The sequence below is a fragment of the Nipponia nippon genome, unplaced genomic scaffold (assembly GCF_047370975.1).
Source record: "Nipponia nippon isolate SJK-2023a ecotype South Korea unplaced genomic scaffold, ASM4737097v1 scaffold_3, whole genome shotgun sequence".
NCBI classification, from domain to species: domain Eukaryota; kingdom Metazoa; phylum Chordata; class Aves; order Pelecaniformes; family Threskiornithidae; genus Nipponia; species Nipponia nippon.
In genome coordinates this window covers 112,784,910-112,808,092 of record NW_028262347.1, presented here as the reverse complement: position 1 = coordinate 112,808,092, position 23,183 = coordinate 112,784,910, and the positions used below count along the sequence as shown (strand labels likewise).

Below are 23,183 nucleotides of genomic sequence, written 5' to 3'. Positions count from 1 at the left end.
GTGGTTAGCAGTCGTGCTCCCTGCCTTACTCCAAATCCAGATACGCTGAAACCTGAGACTGTTCTTCCCTTTCTGTTCAGTTCCATCTCAGTGACAAATCTAATTGCATTACCTCCGCAGCTGCTTTGATGTGCTGGAGCTTTCACTTGCTTTTCAGTAACTTTGTTTTATGTTATTAACCACATAAACTGAGACTTCTTTTGTTCTTTGTTTCCCCCCTGCCTCCAGTTCTTTACTTGGGCTATTCTTCTCCTAGTAGTTATTCCATAAGAGAGGAAAGAACAACTCAGATTCACTCTCTTAAAGAAAAGTGTATAAAAGTGAACATACTTACACAGAAAACTTGCCAACTCTCTCTCAGTAGGCAGGAGAAAGGGACTCCTCCAGTATAAGTGAGGAGGAAGGCACTTTAAGGGGATTAAGTGCCTTAGCCCCTGGATTCAGAGTTCATACAAGTTTCAGAGTGACTGCTGGAGATGTTGACTTCCTGCAGCTGTGCAATCTGTGCTCTGCCTACTTTGAAAGGGCAGAAACAGTAACGCAGGGAGCCTTCTGTATCAGCCTCCTGGCCCTCTCCATTTGCAGCAGGCCTGGAATAAGTCCACAAGCCAGGCAGACCCAGAGGTCTGCTCTGCTGTGGCAGGCCCTTGTAAAGATAAGGAGGTGCTGAATGCAACTTACTAATAATACTGCCTCTACATAGCAGTAATAGTTCCATGTGTCTCTGTTTAAATAGTCTGTTCCCTGAGAAAGACAAAAGTGTTTCCACCCTGCATCTGAGCCTGCACAACATCTTTTGTCAGGATGAGGGTAGACAGTCGACTGCTACCTGGGCCTGTGTTTAGACCAACACCATCTTACAAGGCTTGGAAAACCTTCAGAAAGCAATCTAAAGAAACATTTGCAGCCACGGGAGCTGTTAAAGTAAACATCTTTAAAATAGTCTCTGGAAAGATTTAGACACTTGTTGATAAATAACCTTTCTGGTGACTAACTGTGGCATGACCAACCAAGTGCAAGTCTGGGATCAAATGGTAAAATTCAGTATTGTTGAGGAGGAAAAAAAAACCTGACTCATACAAAAGCATCATTGTGATATAAAAGGGCTATCACTGGGGTTAGTCTGGTGTTGTGAGGAGGACACGGTGTGGTGGCCATGTGTGTGACCCACAATGTGACCCACTGTGTTCAAGGGGTGCTCCTGGGTGGCTGAGTACTCCAAATTCCCAGTGTGAGCAAGGAGCTGTGGGTGACTGCTCTGTGTTGACACCTGAAGCAAATTTCTACCCCTTCCACACCTGTCCTTCCTGCAAGCCTTTAAGTTCAACATTTTTCATTTCCTCCCTTCCTGTATAGAAACCTCCTAATGCAGTCAGCCTTACTGTTAGTTTAGCTTTAGTTTCTCTCTCTGCTATAATCTGTATGTCTAGCGAGGTGTCCTCTGTTCCCTCTTGTGCGGCATGTGTGTAACTGGCAGTCTAATGTCCTGTTGATTTGGAGAAAGCTACCAGGTTAAGGCAATTGGTAAGAAAAACACTACCAGTAAGGAGTGAAGACGGCTTATCTTCTGTGCCACCACGGGCTTCCAAGAGGATCACTGATTTCTGTTAGCCAAAAACACAGCAATCTATAAACTTGAAATCCAGCTTCTCTGAAAATTTGTGGTTCTTCTTTGACCCGCATGGGATCACAGGGAAAGTACAGAGTACCACGAACTAGACATTATGTCTGTTCAACACCACTCACCACACCTCCACTTAGGGTGACTGGGGAAGGTTTAGGCCTTGCAGCAAAGGAGAAATTGAGGAGAGTGAGTTGGGCTTAGAAGTGTGGTCTAAGCCCCCGGCCAATATAAAGGGCAAAAAGGCAAAAGTCACCTTTTGGGGAAGTTATTAATCTTTTTACTTGTTCAGCTAATCATTCCCCAATCAAATAATTTTGCTGTGCCTAATTGTCTACAGAACATAGTTCTAGAAGACAATGGTGTCTGCTTTCATGAGTATAAGGGTATATTCCCCAAATGAGTATACATAAGTAGAATTGAGTGATTATTAATGATGTGATATCAGAGTTTATAAACAGCTTCCCAGCATCACTAGCAAAACAGTTGTGTTTGCACCCTAGTGATAGCTGAAGTAGTTGCCAAACTAGCATGGAAGCCCTCGTATGGAAAAAGGGAAGTGTTTGTCTGCGTTTCTGTGCCAGTCCAATGGGTCCTGTGTCGTTCACACTTTCACAAGCAGAAGAAGGAACTGAGTACGGTCCTACGTATGCGATCCAGAAAACAAGTGGTGTCCTCTGTGCACAGCTGCTGTCACAATGCCATTTCCATAGGTGTCTTGTCTTTGTTTATATTTTAAGCATAAGTTTTATTCTTTCAGTGTGTAACTAATTCTCAGGTCTGGCTTGTTAGCTTCTTGAGCCTGCTCAGTAATTCCAAGGTTAGGTTTTTCCTTATATATTTGTGATCAGTGTATTAGAAGTTTGAATCGTGAGAATCACTGTGGCAGTGATTGAGTCACATGTTGCAACCAAGGAGATATCAGACACTTTTCACTTGGGTTCTGAGTGCTGCTGTTACAAGTGAACTCACATAAGAGAAGCTGCCTTTTTTTTGTTTTTTTCCCCCTGGATTTTGTTTATAGTGTGATAATTTGCTTAGAGAGGGTTGGAGCCCTGTCGGATTTGATGTCATATGCAATAGACTGAGTTCTCCAAAGATCATGCAGCCTAACTAGGAGATGCAACAGCAATGATGTTGATCTCTTCTGCCACTGCAACCTCCTTGGACAAGTTGTCTTCAGTTGTGGAGCTTGTTTGGGGGTGTGTGTATGTTTTTGGGTTTTTTTGTTTTGTTTTGGTTTTAAGGAAGGCCAATGGAAAGGGTGACAATTTGTGACAGTTCTAAGTGGTTCATGTTGCTCAGGCTCAAGAAGCTAACTTGTTCCACTGTACTATATAAACTAAAACAAAATGTCTGCATCCCACCTAACCCATTCCTGCTAACAAGACCAGTGCTTGTAAATGCCATGTTTTGTTTTTATTCCTCACCTTTCCATCATTTTTTTCTTTTTCTTTTTTTTTTTTTTTTTTTCTCCCATCCATGTTCCAAACTAGTTTCTAAGCGACGCAAGGCTCACCTGAGACGCCTGGACCGGCGATGGACGCTGGGCGGGATAGTCAACAGGCAGCAGAGTCGAGGTGAATTAATAGCTTCCTATGGCACCAGCCCCTAAGGGTGCACCAAAAGCCATGCTGCAGCTTCGGCTGTTGTGTGCCGGAGTCTGCATCCTCAGCACTCTGGTAGAGAGAGGCCAAAGCTCCAGAGTCCAGATGTGGATTTCATACATGACAGCTTGAAGGGTGTCTTGGAGCCAGGGTTAGGCACCCCAAGAGCTAGAGGCTAATAACCAAGGGTAACTCTAAAGTCTGGCTCCTCATGCTGCTTGGGGAAGCTCACATCTGTTGTGTTTTAACTTTGGGCATATTTGTACTCAGTCTTTCCTACCTCAATAAGGACAAGTGATACTTTCAGGGCTATTAAAATGAGAAGAATGCCAAAAAGCCATGGTCAGAGATGTGCGCACTGGAAAAGAGCTTGGTGTGGAAAGATGAGAATCATTCCAGTTTCAGTCCCCTCTCTTCCTTGCAAGCAGTGCTTGGTACTGAAGACAGACTTCTTCAGAACTTCTGGGAGCTTTTTGTGTCAGTCCTAGGTGTTAAAAATACCACTAGTAGCAGCGTGTGCATATATGTGTGTGTGTGTATATATATTTTTTTTTTTTTTTTTTTTAGCTTTGCTGGTCTGACAGGGAGCATGGTGGGGTGGGGGGGAACAACTTGTGTTCTGAAGCTGTGTTTGGGTAAATCTTGAGGAATCTTCCAAACCAAGCATTTCTCCAATGCATGTGAATCATCTTTCCTAGAGTAAAGCTACCCCTTTCTATCCCTTTCTCCCCTTCTTGCGAGATTGTCCAGATGTGGTATTCATTGCACTTTAAAAAGGAAGGAGGTGGGGGCAAGCACCATTTGCACCTCTGTGTAACTTTCAGGCAACCTTACTGACGGGATGGAACTAAATGTAAGCACAAGAGAAGCTTCCCAGTCGAGGAAAAGGTGCCTTTTCATACTAAGGAGAGAATGTACTTTTAAAGGAGCAAATTTATCTTCTCCTGGATTCAGTGGCAGTTCTATGTGGAGACTCGTGTGTGTGTGTCAAGCACATACAACTTTTCAGTGACCTTTATTTTTGCCTCAAAGTGTTATTGAGGAAACCAAAATAACAAGAGGGGTGTTCTTCCTACTGTAGCTTGACCCTGCAGCAACTGGAACTACCCTCAGAAGACAAGGTCTTGCTTCTCAGCCACCAAATACACCCTGCAGGCACCAAAAGAAAAAACCCATAAGCACACATGCTGGCCTGTGAAAAAGAACTTGTGCTTATTTCTGTACCCCAAGAGTTTGGGAGCTACTTATTTTGCATTGTCAAACTCTGCCAGATGCTTCCTGGCAATTTAACTGGGAGAATTTCTGGGAATCAGTTTCCTAAACAATTTGTTTACTAGTTTAAACAAATATATCCTTTCATAGTCATACAATATTGCAAACAAAGCTCCATATAATATTAAGACTGCACGATCAGTCCCTTAGCATAGTTGACTGGTAAGACTCATGAACCTAAGTTGCATTCCCAGGTTTTCCCTCTTGCACTCTTATGCCCACCATCTGTGTGCATCTTCTCCAGACCTTCCCTCTGACCAGTGTCACAGTGTCTTCCCTGGCAGTCTTCCCCACCACAGGCTCCCCTAGTCTCTTCCATCCCTGCCTTTTTCTTGCTCCGTAACAGTTTCTTCCCTATTAGGCCCACGCAATGCTGGGTTTTTGAGTGTGTCGCAGAGTATGTGCTTTATCTCAAACTAAATCTCAGCACTTGGACTTGGCACAAACTGCAGCATCTCAAGGTTTGGGGCTCTCTTCATGGCTGAGCTGCTTCTATAAGCTCTGTCAAATGCATTTCAGCCACAGCTAGCCAGGCTGGCTAAAAAATCATCTGTTTAATGTCATCTGAAATAGTAGGTTAGGGAGCTCTTACAGGAGCCGGCTGATTGGAAGTAAAGAAAGTGATTTGAGTACTTAGCGGGCAGGTTGGAGAGAGTGGCTTCATCATCTGGCATAGCTGCAGCCTGAACAGACATCTACCCCTTTCCAAACTGCCGTTGTTGACAGTATGAGTCTCTCTGGGTGTCCAGCCCGCTGCTCTCTAACAGATCACAGTTTATGTGAGGTCAGGAGAGATTCTTTCTCCCTTCTTTCCCTCCCATCCCAGCCCAAAAGACTTCTAACAAGGCCAAATTTGGGTGGATTTGCACAGAAATGACAGAATGCATGAAGTGTATACACGCACCCCCCTGCCAACCTTCGAGCCCCTTCTCCAAAGCACAGAAGAACTAGAGCTGCTCAAACAGGAGGTTGCCAGAATTGTTCAACACAGGCAAAACAGTTTCCCCTCCCCCACTTGGCCTCTTTCTTGGAAATAAATTCAATTAAACATTTTGGCTGAAATTCTTCCCACCCAGCGATATTCTGCTTGAGATAGTCCCTGCTGTTGGAAGGGTTAGCTCCGAGAGTTCACTGGAGTTTAAAAGCAAGCTGTAAAGGATGCTTCCCTTTATATTTATCCTTGGGTACCACTAATAAGCATTTTTACTGACTAGGTCTATGATAGAACCACTTAAAAGCCAGAACTGAAGGAATTAAGCATTGTTTCTGAAGGCCAGGATTTTCTAAGTGACTTGGATATTAAAAATACTGGAAAAGCCTGAGTGCAGAAGGGAAGAGTGTTTGCTTCCCTGTTACAGACTGCCTAATGGAGGAGAATTATCAGGGGTAACACATGGCTTGCTTATTTCTACCCTTTCCAAAGCCATTTGAAGAGGCTAAACATCCCTGAACTTCAGATATTTGGGAGCAATGTTACCAGGTCTGTGAATAAAAAACATGAAAGACAAATTATTGAATATCATGGTAGTGCTCCTTTTTTAAAGCTGAAAAAAATCTGCAAAGAGAACAGCTGTAGTCTGTTTTTACAAAGAGAAACAGATGACATTTGTTGCTGAACTTTTCTCTTTAAAATTGTCCATGGTGTGCCCAGATCTAAGAGATTACATTGGTTTGTTTCTTATGTAGGTGCAGAGCTTGTTCTTTTTTAGCAAGTTAAATGTTTTTAAATGTGGTACATTGTCTAAACTTTTGCTTATACTTCACGAAACTCCAATAATACAAATATGGATTGCGAGGAGAAGCCTGAACGTTTGTACTTTTCTTCAGTCCTGACATTTGTTAAACCTGCAAACTGCAGAGTTCATGTTCTCTTGTATTGGGTAAAACTGCTAATTCTACACGTGCGTTTATTTGGAACTTCCCCTGGAAGAGGACTTAGGATTGTTTACAGGCTAATTTCATGAGAAGTCATTTGTGCTATTACAGTTTGATTGGGAAAAGTGGGAGTTTACATGCCTGTTTTATATGCCAGATATTTGACAAAAGTTATTGCTGCTTTGTTTTTGTGCCCAACACTTTCAAATGGAGCTGTTACAATGCAGGAAAGTACTTTAAAGTTATTCATGTCAACAATATGGTGATGTATGGCCTGAATTTCTGCCAAATGAGCCTATTATTTAAGAGAAGTTGCTAGCACAAGAAATAAGCTATTCAATGAAAGGGTTAAAGTTAGAACTTGGAAGCTATAGGTCTTCCTACTGCTTGCCTAACTTAAGGAGAGGTGGACCTGATGGGAAGAGATGGATGGGGTGTAGAGGGAAGGCAGCTGTATAACCCAGTTGTCTCGATACTTGAACCCCATCTTGAGTTGGTCTTGATACTTGAACCCTATCTCCTAGCCCGGTGGGTCATTCTGCAGCCAGTTTCCTAGCTGTGGAAAGAGCCCTCGATTGGCACTGGTAATCCAGCCGGGCTGGTGTGCTCATGCACTCTTACCCTTTCCAGCATCCCACTGGAGACGCTTTGCCCTCTTCGGCAGCCCCTTCATTACCCACAGGACATCTCCCTTCATTTTCACTCTTTTTCCCTGCTTGTCCTTGATGCTGATGAAATGTTTGTCAGTCACAGCACAAGGCTGCTTTGCCGTGCTAAATCAAACCAGCACAGAGCAGCTTCAGACTTAGTTTGTTCTTTTTCTTCCCCCCCACCCCCCTCCACCCCCCCACCCCCCACCCCCCGTGCTCCAAGGAAAGTAGTAAATGTTTATTGCCCCTTGCTGGTTGAAGAAGGAACATGTGCAATACAGAGCTGTTTAGAAGAAATGTCATTATTGTTCTTTTCTGTCTGTTGGCACGAGGTTTTCTGTTATTTAAAAAAAACAAAGCAGGGGGAGAGGGACAAAGACTGAAGAGCTCCTGTCTGCAGATTGCAGATGAACACATTTGATAACTGTGGACAGTTATTTTCTCTGCTGAATATTTAGACAAGTAAAACAAAGTCCATGTTGAATTAATGCATCACTTTCTGGAACAGGGAGACTTTTTCCAGAAGCAGGTCTGACAAAGGGGGGGTGGAGTGGAGGAGTGGGGGAGGGCGAGCACAGACTGCTGACTGAGGGGAAAGTATTTTGAAAGAAAATTCTTCTGTGGTTTGGAAGATGTAGGGTTGGGACTGTTGCATTTTGCTGAGAAATCGTTAATTGGCTAATTTCTAGCCCGATTCCCCCCTATCCCCACCCCTACCAGCATTTCAAACAAGGATGGGGTCACAGAAAGTTGGGGGCATGTACAAACACCAGCTGAGCAAAGGAAATTACTCCCTTACTTGGTTGGCTCCTGAAGTGCTGCAGATAACTTCCACACTTACTTATGGAGACAGAAAAGAGCGAACTTATAAAATATAGGTGAAGGAGAGGTATGCGAAACGGGGCGCTTAGAACTTGGAAGCAGAAACGTATGAGCGCTGGCCATTTGCCTGGGAGAGATGAGACTGATTATGCAGGGCTGGAAACGTGCATGGTATTTTAGCTGCTTAAAGGCAAGGTTCCTGTCCCAAACAGTTTACAGCCTAAACAAAGAGAACGAGATCTGTCTATCAAAGGAGCCTGGGCAAGTGGCAATTTGGCATGCATCTTATTTCGACCAAAAGGTTTTTCACAGTGGAAAGTGATATTTATTTGGTATTTTTAAAAGCTTTTAGAGAAGGACTAAAACTAAGCTTGCTTAGCAAGGCAGGAAATCAGAGTAGGTAAGGCTTATTTTAGGAAGGATTTGAGAGTTTCAGGTTATTTGATACCACGGAGGAGGCAGCCTGCTCAGGTTGATGAGGCATCATAAGAAAGGCATGGGGCTGAGCGGGAAAAGATGAAAGGATTTCGAGGAGTGGGAAATCCAAAGGGAGCAGAACATGCGAGAGTGTGTAGGAGGATATTAAAGCAAGGCACAGCACACAGGATTGAAAATTCAAGATGGGACAACTGAATTGGGTGTACACTGGTAGGAGTCTGGCTGAAGTACCGGACTGCTGCTGTGCCAAGAGCCTTGGGCAAGAGCAGTGTGCTGAAAGGCTGGGAAGGAAGCAAAGGAGGCAGGAGGTGGCTGTAGTGGCTGTGGAAAAAAGGTCGAAGGGCCAGATCAGCGCTCTAGCGGTGAGGAGCAGCAGTGATAGAGGATTTTGAAGATGTTGGGGAAAGGAACTGTTACCTTGGTGATAGACAAGGAGGAATCTGAAATAACCAGTGCCAAGGGAATCAGGAAGATTGAATAAGGAAGATTTGGAAAGCGCTACTGAAGCTCTACGTTACAACTCACGCAGTAAAACCGTAGGTCTGCTTTCCTTGACCTGACAGTAAGTATAAATCCAGACAGCCAGGGGAGGGACCAAGTTGCCTTCTCAAGACACCTCATAACTTTAATGTGTAGTATGTGTGTGCACGAGCGCACGTGTAAAATCTGAAATTCTGGTTTGACAGATGGGATTGGAGGAGCCTCATGGGCTGTCAAGTTCAGTGTCTTGCTCTGTCAGACAATTAGGTACAGTTTCTTCAGGAACGAATAGAGCTTCATCTTAGCTGTTTTGAGGTCTTTCCTATGGGAGAGGTGTCTTAGTGGGTCACCTGACATGGAAAATGCCATGCCCAATGCCTAAAAATTCTTTGAGATTCCCCTTTTACTAGTAGACAGAAATACAACAGGTGAGACAAAAGAAAACCTGTTCGGGTATGTGCTGATTAAAGGGAGTGTAATGGGATGGACACATCTGCTGGCTCATTAATTACAAGCTATAATCCTACTCAAAAGGGAAAAAACACAAAGCGCTGTTGTCATGGTCTGCCATTATCCAAAATTAAATGTCATTGGCATTAACAAGTTAAATGTAGCATCCCTAGTTTTTCTGCAACCAGTATTTTGTATCATAGCCCTTGAACGGGCTGGACGAGATGGAAGAAATATTTGTCCCCACTACACTGTGGCTGCAAAGGTGACATTTTACTACTTGATAAGTGTTGCCAAGGTGCCTACAGGTCATCTTGCTCTGCTGTAAATCATATGATGCTTTAAGAGTTGTATTATAAAACCTATTTATGCAAAATGTTGCACTTTATTAAGTTGCATCTTAAAATAGGTGAGAGAAGATGTGTGGGCACTGTTAAATTATCCTAGCCTGGTTTTAGATCAAGTTTCATATGGGTTGCCTTGACTCTGCTTCCAGCAGTCTCAGAAATAGACCTTCTTCCTCAAAATTAAGTGAAGCTGCATGGAAACTAGCCTGGCTTAGTACAGAGAGAAGATTTACACAGAGTTTGCGGTGCCACCACTAAAAGAACCAGCCTCGCCTTTCCCAGCATCTTCCCTTCTCCTTTACCCTCATGCAGATCTGCAGTGAACCAAACTAGGCTTAGGGTCATACTAGCTTTTCCTTGGTCAGGTTGCCTTCAAGTCCATCTCACAGCAGAGCCATGAACTGTGCAAGGAGAGGTGGTGGGTGCAAGGCAGGACGAAGGAAGAAGGGAATGGTCTGAGCTGCTACAGCACTAGGCGTGTGTTCATAAACTGTGTTCTTTAAAGCAGCTTTTTAGTTTTAAAGCTATTTGTGTATAGGAAAGTCTCAGCTTGGCAGAGCACTGTTATGTTGCTGGAGGGGATGAAAAATGGCTGTGTTGATGATTTGGCATTTTTTTTTCTCCTAACAGCCATGGAAGGACATTAAGATGTCTGTGGCTTGTGAAGGAGTGACCCATAACTCTCGAATACCACTGGCTTCCTTATATCAGGTCTGCTGAAAATGGCATGGTTGCATACATCTGTACAAATGACATACTATACATAGCTGTAATGCAAGGCATTGTGCAGCTCAAATGCTTTGTCCTGTATATATTCACACCTCTCAGCTGGACTGCAGCAACCTCTGCTGTGCTTGCTGGGGGGAAATCTCAGTTGCTAGAAAAGCCCTCTCTGGGGTATTGTGGGCTGTTACAAGGACATGGGAACTGTCTTCGGGTGTCCACACTGTTTTCCCAGTGATTCACCAGATCTGTCTCTATATTTTGGCCCCAAGCCTCTACTGTCTTTCTTCAGGAGGCTTTAGGTAGAACCAGAGTTAGAGAAGCCTGCCTTCCTTTGGGGAGGAGAAAAGGAAGGAGGAGAAAGATTGACAGGGAAGTGAGGTTTTGGAATAACTAGCGGACTGAGCGCTGGGCTGCCAGGGTGTCCGGGAGGGCTGGGCAGAGCACAGCTACAGGTGGGTGGTATGAGTTGGGTCGTCCAAACAGTGAAGAAATTCTTGTTATGCATGTTTTAAATAGTGTCTGTGTCCAGTGAGGGGGAAGAATGACACGTACTAATCCTTTCCTTCCAAGCTAAGTGGCTTGCAGTTGGATAATGCATGGTGTGACAGACTTGTATCGTAGCTCTTTGCCAAACAGGCTTTGCTTCTTCATGCATGCCCTGTTCAGACTTATTAGTGCAGCTGAATTTCCAGTAGAGGTACCTCTTTCAGTTCAGCTGGGGAAGGTATCTTTGACCTGCAAATTAGAAGTCAAGAAATAGAAGTGAAGTTGGCTAATTGAGCTATTAACAGATCTCTGGGTGTCACACATTAAGCACAGAGGTGCCTTTATGCCATTTTCAGTAGATCTTGAAGGGGAATAGAACTCTCATCCTATTATTTCCAAAGTGCAGCCATTTAGCTGATGTATGTGCTTTGTAGCATGTAGTAAATTTTATTCTGCCCACTTGACCTCAACGGTGAAGTTGATGTAATGGAAGCTGCAGCTGGGGAATACGAATTATACTTTTGTTTGCGTTTTTTTGCTGGTGATTGTTAAGTCAAAACTTAATGAATCAAAATTAAGCACTTTCATATTCTCTATACATCTGGGCATACAACTTTGGTAGGTCTGGGACGGTTCACAGAGTTGTGTTTTATACTAATGCCTGTCACAGTATCTAAATGAAACCAGCCTGATATTTCAGATTTGTCAGTGTAACTCAGAGCAGTGTCTTTCTACTGGCTCATGCTCTGCTGATTCTCTCATTAAACCATTCCTCTGTGCTAAGGCTTTCCAGTAACTTTATGTATCATTCATGAAGTGTCAAATATCTTCTCTTAAGGACTCGAATAGTAATCCGATATGTTAAATGTTACATCAGTCCTCTTAAGTGACACATCCACTGAAAGCTCCACTGCTCCCTTCAGCAAATCTTGGTTTATACAAAACATCCACTGGATAGAGATAGTCTTTGAGAAGCAAAACAGAATTACACTTTGGTTGCAAGGGGGCCCATATCTCCAGAATACTGTTTAAGTTACAAACCTCATGTATGTTTGTGGTATCCCCTGTACCACTGAAAGAAACCAAACGTGTGTAATCTTGGAAATGGCTGTAATTTATGCTGTGAAAGCACTTTGTGAGGGGAAATTGTAATGGTGGGTTCCTGTTTTTGATCTGTAGGCTTAAAAATAGAACTACTAAACAAAAACATTGTAGGACCCTCTTTTTTAAGTGAATTTTTAACACTGTTTTGGTTGTCTTGCTTCATGGAGGAACTTTTTTTCTCTCTTCCCTGCCTACTTCCATTCAGTCTCTTTTTCCCCTTGCCCTGTGTAGGGAGGAATAACCTGAAGGATCATCTCTGAAAGAGTGGTAGTCTTGAATTGAAAGCCACAAGACTGAAGCTCTAAGCAACAGTCTTAGCAAGTCTTGCCGTCCAAGCAGCAGTCACTTGAAGCAGAGAAAAAATGAGTCTGCCTTTACCGCGCAGAGCAGAAAGACAGCTAGGAAAACTGTCCTGTGACTTTGAAGCCAGGTTTCGCTAGCTGGGTTTCATTTGTCAGGCCCCATCTTGTAGTAGAGTATTTCTGTGGGGAAGGTGTCATATCCTGATGGTGCTAATTGCAAACTAGCTGGAATTCCTTACCAGTGATAAAACAGCTAAAGGAGCCCTCCTAGGGGAGAGCAGGAGGGAGTATTTTCCTCTTGGAGGCAAAGGTTTTGACAGGTTTTACCCTGTCAGAATTAGAAGGATCCAAATGTGACCTGTCAAGGGAAGTTGACTTCAGAGATGCAGCTTTGCTGAATTTTCTGCCATCAGGTGCTCTGCCAACATGTTTTCCCCTTTCTGAGGTATTATTTCTTACTTTGTCTCAGTAAGGTTTGGGGTTTTGGGGGTTTTTTTGGGTTGTTTGGTTTTGGTTTTTGGTTTTGTTTTTTTTTTTCAGTTTAAAGTTTCCATGCTTCGCCCAGCAACAAAATGCAGTTGAGCCACAAAACCAAACAGATGGTTGGGTCTGCTTCACTCTCTCCAAAAGGCTGTTTGCCTCAAGCTGCTGCAACCTTTTCATAGCTCCTTTGTTTTGCAGGGATCAGGAGCTCTGGATTCACTTAATTTCCTGCCCGTTCCTGTGCACTGACAACCCTCTATTTGTTCCTGGCCGTGCTTCGTTGCAACTGCCAGTAGAAAGTGCTGGGAAGGCCGGTTGGGGTGCACTTTATTGCTTGCCTTCCCTGCCTTTGATGTAGCTACAGAAACTCTTGCTGTTATATGCACTGTAGCTTGGGTTCAGGCGAGGGGTTTGGTAACACTTTCCGTGTCTGCCACTGCAGAGCAAGGCTGGTAGTTCATGTTTTCCATGCCACTTGTAATTTTTTTTTAAGCTAACAGAGGTTGACCTTGAGCGTGATGGAAATGCTACAGTAAATGACTTCTGGTGGGTGGAGAAAGATGCTGAGAAAGTGTCTGTTCTGCTCCTCTCATTGGCTTGCTTTCAGCAAGTCTGCTCACCTCTGCCCAGCAGGGAAGGGGATAGACGATGGAGATGAATAGGGATGCTAAGTTTTTGGTTTGAACACCATACTTGAAACCTAGCCTGTGCTTTTGAAGTATATGTCTGAAGTTCTGGCCCTCCTTTTCCGCTGCCACCCATGTATTTCCCTGGACGGAGGTCCACCAAGAGTATGTTTGCAAAGCACTTCACAACCCACGAATGCACAATGCTGTATGGTCTCCTGTCAAATGGAAAACCCTTACATTCTTTTTTCACTTTTTTAATGCTGTTTCAAGCTCATTGCTGTAGACCCACACTGTCGGAGAGGTGCAAGGAGAGCAGCGTGATGGGCCAGCCCCTCAGAGTGGGGAGGATCGGTCCCTCTCGGGATGCGGGGCTCGGGTTTCAGTAACACAATGCTTCGTGCAGCCATGTGCGCGTTCAGAAGAGCCAACTGGCTGGAGCTCCTGCAGTGACGCTTGGCTGCTTTGGCAGCTGGGTTGATTCTGTCAAGTTACAGTATGGGAGTTAAGTCCAGCTTCAAATCCTCTCCCTTACCCGCTTGAGGAACTTGGAGAGGGGGGACGGGTGGGAAGAAGGGGGGAAGCTCTCTGGGGACTTTGTGTCATTATTGGCATGGAAACACTTTGTGATTATCAGCAGCAGAGTAGTGGCAAGGGGCTGATTATCTATCATGTCGTCAGCATAAATAATCAGTGGGCCCCTGAGCAGGGCTCCGCCTTTTGTAATGGCTCCACGTAATCACTGCATAACAGTTTAAAAGCAAGTAGAACAGAAAAACAGCTGGACTAATTCTGACCCTAACTGATGTTGCCTTTTCTCCCCTCACTAGAAGAGAAATATGTCACTATCCAGCCATACGCCAGCCAGGGGAAGGATGAGATTGGGTTCGAAAAAGGGGTCACCGTGGAGGTCATCCAAAAGAACCTGGAAGGATGGTGGTACATAAGGTAAAGAAGCCATGCAGCCAGATTGCTGCAGAACCTGTGACAATGAGCTTTTCTGATCATTCACTTAATGTTAGCATTTAAATAATTCTGTGGCTGGGCAAGGAAGCCCAAATTATTCATAATGCCTCTTGAAGAAATGTAAAGAAAAGGCTGAGATGATACAGTGGTGATGAAAGTAATGCTACAGTGTCTGCAAAAGCTGTGGACCATTCCAGTGGGGAAATTCTTGAACTTATAGATTTTTTTTTTTCTTCCTTCAAGTTAAAAGCCCATATCTGAGTTAAGATCTGTGGAGACCTAACAAGGCTTTCCGTTGTGTGTAATTTTAATGTGCTTCCAGTATAAGAGTTATTCTGCAACGTGATTAAATCTATTTATAGCAATGCTGAAAGGCTGACTGTGATCTCTTGAGCTGTTTGGGGCAGGTAGTGCTATTTTCAGGGATAAAAGAAATCAGTTTGCTGGCTATAGCCCTTTTCCAAACTTATCGCTGGTTTCAACTAATTTGCCTGATTTCTGCCTGTCCACATTAGATATTTCTAATGTAGAGGGACTGGATTCCAAGGACAGGTGAAGTTATCATTGTGTATCAAACTTTGTTATGTATTTGAAACAGCAGTCATAAAGGAGACTTGTTACTTAAGAATCCCCTTTTTAAATGCTTATGGGGAGAATGTAGGTTAGATATGTCTCAGATAGTGAAACAAGGTGTCAGGCTGAGTACTTAATGAGAGCTTTCTCCATCTAGGTTCACGGTCTTTCATGATTCTGCCCCTTGTTTTGTATCTGTGTGTGAATCCAGCAGTGCTGTGACATCGCACTTCTCTTTAAACACGATGTGATACAACAGGTAGCTTATCTCTCGGGCAGTGCAAAACATCTCATCTAGTCATCTTTTTCCATTCAGCCTGTAATTATAGTGATTATTTTTCCCCTTTCCCTCCCCAAGCCATAACTTGCTTTTGTTTGAATTCTGCTTGATTTATCAGCTATGCACGAGGACTATGAAAATGCTGACTAAAGCAATGTTGCTGGTTTTTTTGATGTCTCTTACTTAGAAAACTGATTTTTTTTTTTTTTCTTCTATCTAATGCTCCCATAGAGAGAATAGGCTAATAAAGATAGCAGTGGAGCCAGGAAGGCACTCTAGATAGGAGGAACTCAAAAATGCCTGGGTTTGGTCAGGTCACATTTTTTTCTCCTTTAATCATTCACAGAAGTGGAATCCAAAGTTGCAGATAAAGGAATTGAGCACATAGGTTTTCTGAGAGGAGAAACATTGCAAGACACCTTTAGTTTATTTTGGTATTCTCCCTCTGAAATGCAGCCTTATTACTACTGTAGGCTCCCCTTGCCGTATTAACAGTTCTAAAATAAGCAGAATTTCTTTTTTTTTTTTTTTCCCCCTTTTCCTCACACACTCCTTTGGGCGAACCCAAAACACACATTTTCCTATATAGCAGAAGTGCATTCTGGTGGACAGTGACACTTGCTGCAGTGGCTTAAGTGGCTTCTTCATGGTGATCTGCTGGAAGGACAGTGGATGCCCCAGCCACCCTGTGGTAGCTGGGAAATGCAGCATGCCCTTGGCTCTTTTTTGTAAGAGACATTTTGAGTTGAGCAACCCCTCTTCTTGTTGAAAGGTGGGTTAGGTGCTCCCCATATGTGTGTGACAAGTGTGTTGGGTGTCAGCCAGCATCCTCTCTGCTGCTCTGGAGCACTGTGCTGCAGTCTTTATGGAGGATTAAACTGCTCTTAGAAGCAGTTTGGGTTTGGTTTTTTTTCCATGGGCAACACTTCTGGAAATGTTGATGTGGTGATCCATCCCTGCAAGCTGGTCCTTTGCAGCCTGGGTAGCTGATCTCCAACTTCTTGTGCTGTTTATTAGACTTAAGCTGCTCTGAATACTGTTAGGTACCACTCAGAAAAGGATTCCTCTTCTGCAGAAATATGCTTTTCTGAGTACTGAGTGCCTTAAAAGGAGCAACTCCTTCTCCTGCAGTGAGTGTGAGGGAGAGGGAGCAGGAAGAGACTGCAGTTGAATCCTGCTGCCTTGTTGTCTGCTGGGCTGGGTAACAGGGACTGAACACACACATCAATGTGTAGAAATAAAAACAAATCCAGCAGCTTGCAAATGGAATCCACCTTAAAGACATTAGGTTGTTCCACCTTAAATATGTAATTTCCCCAGATTCCTGGCCATGTGCTGATCCTCATTTCCTGTCCTTCTTTTTCTTTTCTTTCTTTTTTCTTTTTTTTTTCTTTTTTTTTTTCTTTTTCCCCCTAGTTTGCTTCCCTCTGGAATAATTCCAGCGCTCTGGAGCTGGAAAGCAGATGTGACTTTCAGACTCAGACTCACAGAGGCACTTCTGACTTTTTTTTTTAACATTCCTATGGTTTGAATCCATTTTTTCCTTCATGTAATATAAACAGGGAGGGTTTTGGAATCACCGAGGAACCAAATCACTGCACCTAATTCTGCGACCCTCCCAATTCAGTGCTGTAGAAGCTAGAGGCAATATTGGTGTCTTCCTTTATTTTGCCCTGTGTGCATTATTACTTTAAAAAAAAAAAAATGGGACTCTGGAGAAGTGAAAGAAAGGCTCCAACCTGGGATCCTTCTTACTGTTCTACTGAGTTCAGTGGGTCTGTATGCTTCCTGGTATGATCACAGCTGGCATTAGCATCCATTGTTTAGATCTTTGTATCAGTTACTGTCACCTGGAGGTAATCTCATGGTGCCCAAGTGGATTGCAGGCCAAGTAAGGAGCAAAATGCTAAGTAAAGCTTTTGTTATTTGCCTCCATCTTCATTTTGTCATTCATTCTGAGCCTCAGCCTGTGTGAATGAAGTGCAGCTGGGAGGTGTTAGTGGCGCTGAAATGAGGAGGAATCTAGGATGGAGTTTGAAATGTCTCCAGTAGGTTGTGAATATAAATGAAGGAAGGATACTTGTGGTTCAACTCTTAGACATGAAATGAAGATCGTTACCGGTTCAGGACTTCTCTGAAGCTGATTAGCAGTTGCCTTAGTTCTTTCACTTATAAAATGGGGAGATCAAGTAGTCTTCTAAGGTGATGTTTGCAAAGGGCTTTGAGATTACCAAATTCTAGGACTACGGTGAAAAATGTAAGTAAGCATATTTGACTTACATAAGTAGCTTTTATTTGTGATGTTGCACAAATAAATTGGCAGTTCCTGGCAACTACTGCTCAGCATTAACTTCACATTGAATTTACTGACTCACAGGAAGAAATAACCAGCAATAGCCTCTCTACTGAGGGTATGATGCCTACAGTTATTAACTGTCCAGCTATTGCTGCTACTATTCATTGGGAGAAACTATGTGAGATCAGAGGTGTCTGAAGCAGTGGGGTTATATGGGCTGATCCAAATACGTACAGTTGGCAGGAGAACTAACGAGCTAGTACAGAACCTGCCTGTGGCTGCCTTTCTGATCTTAAACATGTTAAGTCTCCCATAAACTAAGATGGATGTAAACTGTTTTTTCTTGCTGATTTTGCACAATCAAGCTCTGTTGAAAGTAACCTTTGGAACTGGAGTGCTCAGTGCATTGGCCAGTGTGGCTTTCTCACAGACAAACCTTTACATCTCCAGATCATGTAAAGTTATAAATGTCCTTTGAAAAAACATCCCTGATGCACAGACAGCAGAAAGCATTAGTCAGTAGCTCTGCAAAAGGGCCATCTACTGCAAAAGGGGATGAAGCCAAAAGTCTTCAGGGCTGGAAGGTGGCACTGAGAGATGCCTTGCCACAGTAGGGGATGTGGCCCATATTGAGGCCTCTCTTCTTTTCCTTTTTTTGGCTTGGTTTGAGGCTTATCAGAAAAGCCTCAAAGGGGACAGGACTGAATAGATCCAAATTGCATCTTGATGTAGTATCAGGTGGGTGGATGCTGTGTATCTGTTGGAAGTCAAATCAAGTCATTAACATTTTGCTACTTCTTGTTAGTCTCCATATGGCAAACAAAGCTCAGAGCTGTTTCCTTTGACACCAGAATCTTTGGAAAAACTTGTTGCTAAACTCTCTGAGCAGGGGAGATCCCCTATCTTTGCCTTCATGTGTGACAGAAGGCAGGTACCCAGGGAGAAGCAGCATCTCTAGTGTTCTGGCTGATCTAGATGGGAGGGGAGGAAAAGGCAAGATTTTTGGACAGAAAGGTCCTTGCGGTCATTGCTAGAAGTACAGCAATTGTATTTGCTTTTGTACAAGTTGCTCATCTGCCAGGGAATGATATGCTGATGTTCTCCCCTCCCCGCTTCCCCAGCTCCTACCTCTGCTGTCTAATGAGTCTCCATTTTCATTAAAGACCCTTGGAGTCCTACTGTTTTAACCTTCGTATTTCCTGCAGATTTCCTGAGCACCAGGATTTTAATGGTGCCTGCTTTCCCACTTACGGTTCAAGCGCCTGTTTTGGGTGTCTTGAGAGATTAAAGAGAGAAGGGTTTCAGTGACTCACTCTGTAGCAAGTTAGGGTTTCATTAGGGAAAGCAGAGTTCATCCATGTGGTCCTCCCTGGAGTCTGATTGTAATCTGAAATCCCTGCTGAGGTGTTAGGAATGGCAGGAGTTAGAAAAACCATCTTCCCAAAAGCCCAGTTGTGGAAGAATGACTTCAGTTTGAAGCGTAGCATGAGCAGCTCAGGCTGGTGCTCCAGGAACAGACACTTGATTCAGGTGTCTCTTCAGATTTCCCAGTTTATTTCTTCAAATAGCCCCAAGCTTGTTCAGGAAAGTGAGTCTCCATCAAAGCCGTTTTTCCTTAGTCAAATTGTTTCTCAGTCTTGCAGTGCTAGAGGAAGCTGCAGTAGTGTGAGTCCCATATTCTCCATAACAGAAGCTGATCAGACAGGACTGGGAGTTATGGGAGGAGAGGCAGTGTTCATTATAATTGCGAGCGTGGAGGCTTGCACAAGGGCCTTATAAACTGCAGACATAGGGGCTCTGTACACCTTTATTTTAGTCCTTTTCCATTTTGCGTTGCCACTAGGAAGTATTAAAACTATTAAAATATTTTACTCGCTAGTTAGTATTTTCCCATACAGCAAAAAAGCGGAGTTTGCCTAGTACTGTCTAAGCGTGGCATAAAACAAACTGGTGAAGCCCTTTGCCTTGTGAGTAACTGTATTTCTTACGCAGAGAGACTCCTTTCTTAGGATGATTAGTGGCTTTTAACAGCAGTCCACAGTTCACTGCTATGTCAGCTGATGTCTAATCAATAGGTAATAAATGAATAGGGACCACAAAAGCTTATCCGAGAATCACAAGTTTTGTTTTATGTTATCATCCATCACTTTTGCCTTTGCTATTATACCTGAAATGCATGAGAAGGCTGTGTTTGATGTGATGGTGTTCCTTTTGCATCTGCAGGTATCTAGGCAAAGAGGGCTGGGCCCCAGCTTCGTATCTGAAGAAGGCTAAAGATGATCTCCCGTCTAGGAAAAAGAACTTAACTGGGCCAGTGGAAATCATAGGAAACATCATGGAGATCAGTAACCTGCTGAACAAGAAATCATCCACTGACAAGGAAACTCAAGCAGAAAATGAGACTGCAGAAACCCATATCACCAAGAAGGAAATCAGTTTGCCCATCCTGTGCAATGACTCTAATGGCAATGCCATGATGACTCCAGATAAGCAGGCTTCCAAACTGGCCCAGGGATCCCCAGCCATAGCAAGGATAGCACCACAAAGAGCTCAAATAAGTAAGGCAGTAAAGTAGTCTGGGTTTCCACTAGCTTGCAATGAATTCTTGTTTTCTACCTTTCAGGACTGGCATTGCCTGTCAGCTAAGGGTCCCATATGTCCTGACCTTGTAGCTGAGTCCACACGAGCAGATCTTTGCATTGTCTGTAGATCTTCAGGGACTCCAGGACATGGTCTTTCTTTAGTATTGATAAAACTTAATTTCACTTTATACAAGGGCTGGCTGGTTTTTCTTTATCTTAGCCAGTTTGTGTTTACTTTTTTCTTTTTCCCAGAGAAGATTTATTTTTTTCCTTTTAAACACTAAAATGTGTCCCCCGCCCCCAGTAATGCAGATGACGTGATGCTGTGTTAAAGTCAAGGAGACCGCCTATGTCTTCTCTTGCATTTGTTCTGCTGTTTTCCTGGGGACAAATTGCTATAATGTTTTTACTACTTCATCTGCAAAATGCAGATGCTATCACTAGTCTGTGCAAGGAATGGCAAGATGCTATGGTACAGGACAGTGTGAGTGTTATTAATTTAGTGGATTATTTTTACTGCTGGGGGGAAAACTAGGTATTAGGCCAATTCTTTGCTGGCCAATCTCCAATGGGGCTGGTCAGTTCCAGCAGAAAATACAATCCACTACTTTCTGGCAGTGATTTCCTCTTAAATTTGCTGGCTTAGCTGAGATGAATAGCTAAGCTACCTTGGTATTTCTGGTATACCCTCATAGTTTCCTATCTTGTTTCATAGAGATGCCTTAAATATTGCAAATACTGACTTCTAATATTCTCAAACTGTGTAACAGCAGAAAGCTGCTGAAAACTGTGTTTAGCAGCACTTACAAAGTTAAATAAACTCTCCCTTTTCTCTTTCCCGCTCAGGTTCTCCAAATCTAAGAACAAGGCCACCCCCACGAAGAGAATCCAGTCTGGTTTGTATTGGTTTATGGTATATGCTAGCAGTGGGGTAGGTGTGCGGGTGCTTTATGAGACTTTCTACAGCTGTACAAGGTGTTGGGGGTATCTGAGAGATCCTTTATTTGCATGCCTGTTCATTTTATTGTTTAAGTATTGAGCAGACCTCTGGACACCCTAATGTTAATTGAGGATTTCTGTTTTTCGAAACGTTGCCCCAACTAAGAAGGTATTGAACTGAAGGGAGAACATCCTAAAGCTACTATGTTCTGTGCATGAGCATTGAAGTCCATTTGGCTGACTCAGAAGGTTTAAAGTTCCTCTGGGTTTGTTTAGCCCAGATTGAATCTTCTGACTTTCTCCTGTCTTTAACAACTGGGAATGTCTCCCCTCCTTCTATTGCTCCCATCTTTGAGGTGGCTAAGCTTCACTCTTGTGTATGTTTAAAATGGCTTGGGATCTTACAGAAGGATGTGTGCTACAGGAATGAAACCTGTGATTGTTTATCCTCAAAGCTAGAATTCTGGAAGCTTGGACCAATTTGAGATTAGGACTGTCATCTTCAGATAGGAACTACTCAGTAGTCTATTTGTACAAAAGTCATGCTAATAACTTGCTTATAACTAGGCATTACATAGTGTTTAATCTTTGCTGTGCCCTTTATGAGCAGTATGTGACTTGTAATTTTTCTGTGTCATCCGAGATGCCTCTTAACAAACTAGATGAATAGCGTATTAGCGTCTTCTTCCTATTTCTCTTTGTATTATTTTCAGTTAGACTTTGTTTTGGCAAGACAACTACACTTAATCCCATGCTAAAAATAACAATGATAATATATGTGAAACCCTGAACATGTCTGCTGTTTCCAATTATCTTCATTTAATCCAAACCATCCTATTATCTGAAGGCATTTTATTATGCTGCACTTCTGCTGTATGTCACCATTTATAGTGCAGAAACATCCAATTATAACATTGTTAGACACGGTTCCTAAGGTGCAGTGATGCATTCTCTGTGAAATGCCACATGCTGTGCGTGATGAAACATGGATTGTTAGTTACAACGAGGATATCTTAGAAATGGAGTAGTGTGTGAATAAAGCACAGTGTGCAATTTGCCTTTCTTCTGTTAATGTCTTAGGATCATTTTGTGTCTTTGGCTGTCTTCTGTCTGTCTGTCTGTGGCAGGTCTGACCTGTGTTCAAGAGATCCTGACATACCACAGTTCTTGCGTTAGAACCATAAGCAGTGAAGTGCAGAAGCTGTGAAGCTTCACCATCATTTAGTTCTGTAGATGAGCAATGTGCTAATCTGAAAAGCTTTCAATATTGAAATTCTTGAAAAGACTATTATCCCATTTATCACCTTAAAAATAATTGTAACAAGCTCTAAAATGTGACAGCTTAATGTAAAGGCACTTAGCTTTTAGAGGAGTCTGGTATGCTGCCAGAATGGCTGTAAATAGCAGTGTCCTGCTTCTCCTGGAGCCTCTATACAATTTAAATGCAGGTTGTGTTGGGATTGAGTAGAGGTTCTGGGTCTCTGTTACAGGGAGGAACTGGAATCTTTTGATCCTATAGTAAAGTCTTTCCTTTCTCCTGTCACTGTAGCTGAGCTCTTCATAGGGGTCTATGATACTATCCTTGTTTCTTGCTACAACAGATGCTCATTAGCTCTCATCACTGACTATTTCAGATTGTTTAAAAATCCAGCAGCAGATTAAGAGCAATAATTCATTAGGATTTCATTTTAAGGCCGTATATTTGTTGATAGGCAGAATCTATTATGGGCCCGTTGCAATGCAATTTTCTGCAGTTGTGGCAAGCCATCCAGAACTGAGACTTTTTGGACAAAAGCTGAGTAAAGGAGGTGGTGTTACTGTGACTGGAATGGCAGCTCACGCTTTATGGCCCATCAGTAAAATGTTTTACTGTTCAGGTAAAGATTATCACAGTTTTAATAGCTGGTGAAGGCGGCATGAACAGTGTGTATTTTGAAAGGCTTCTCTCTTGTGGCCCATCTCAATACATCACCTTCCACTCTGGAGAGCTGGGAAGTTATCATTAGGAAGTAGCACAGGAAGAAGGAAGAGTTTTAGTGAATAAAGGCAAATATTTTTTCATACTGCTGTTCAGCCCACTGTTTCTTTGGTTTAATTGAACAAAGCTTCCTATTTGCCTTAGGGTTTTCAGTTGCCCAAGCCACCAGAGCCACCCTCCGTGGAAGTGGAATACTATACCATTGCAGAGTTCCAGTCGTGTATCTCTGATGGCATAAGCTTTCGTGGAGGACAAAAAGCAGAGGTGAGCCTTAACAGCG

The 23,183-nt window shown here is 43.1% G+C and overlaps 1 protein-coding gene across 9 annotated transcripts in view; it reads left to right on the top strand.

Moving 5' to 3' along the window:
• SH3PXD2A (SH3 and PX domains 2A) overlaps positions 1-23,183 on the top strand; it is a 273,771-nt gene that overhangs the window by 236,632 nt on the left and 13,956 nt on the right. For 8 of the 9 annotated variants that reach the window (XM_087765178.1, XM_087765176.1, XM_087765182.1 and 5 more), the window contains 5 exons: positions 3,118-3,201; positions 14,120-14,237; positions 19,628-19,962; positions 20,833-20,882; positions 23,048-23,167. In XM_087765178.1, coding sequence (XP_087621304.1) covers positions 3,118-3,201; positions 14,120-14,237; positions 19,628-19,962; positions 20,833-20,882; positions 23,048-23,167 — 707 coding nt within the window. The remainder of the gene's footprint in view (positions 1-3,117; positions 3,202-14,119; positions 14,238-19,627; positions 19,963-20,832; positions 20,883-23,047; positions 23,168-23,183) is intronic. The other variant, XM_087765179.1, reaches the window with a different exon arrangement.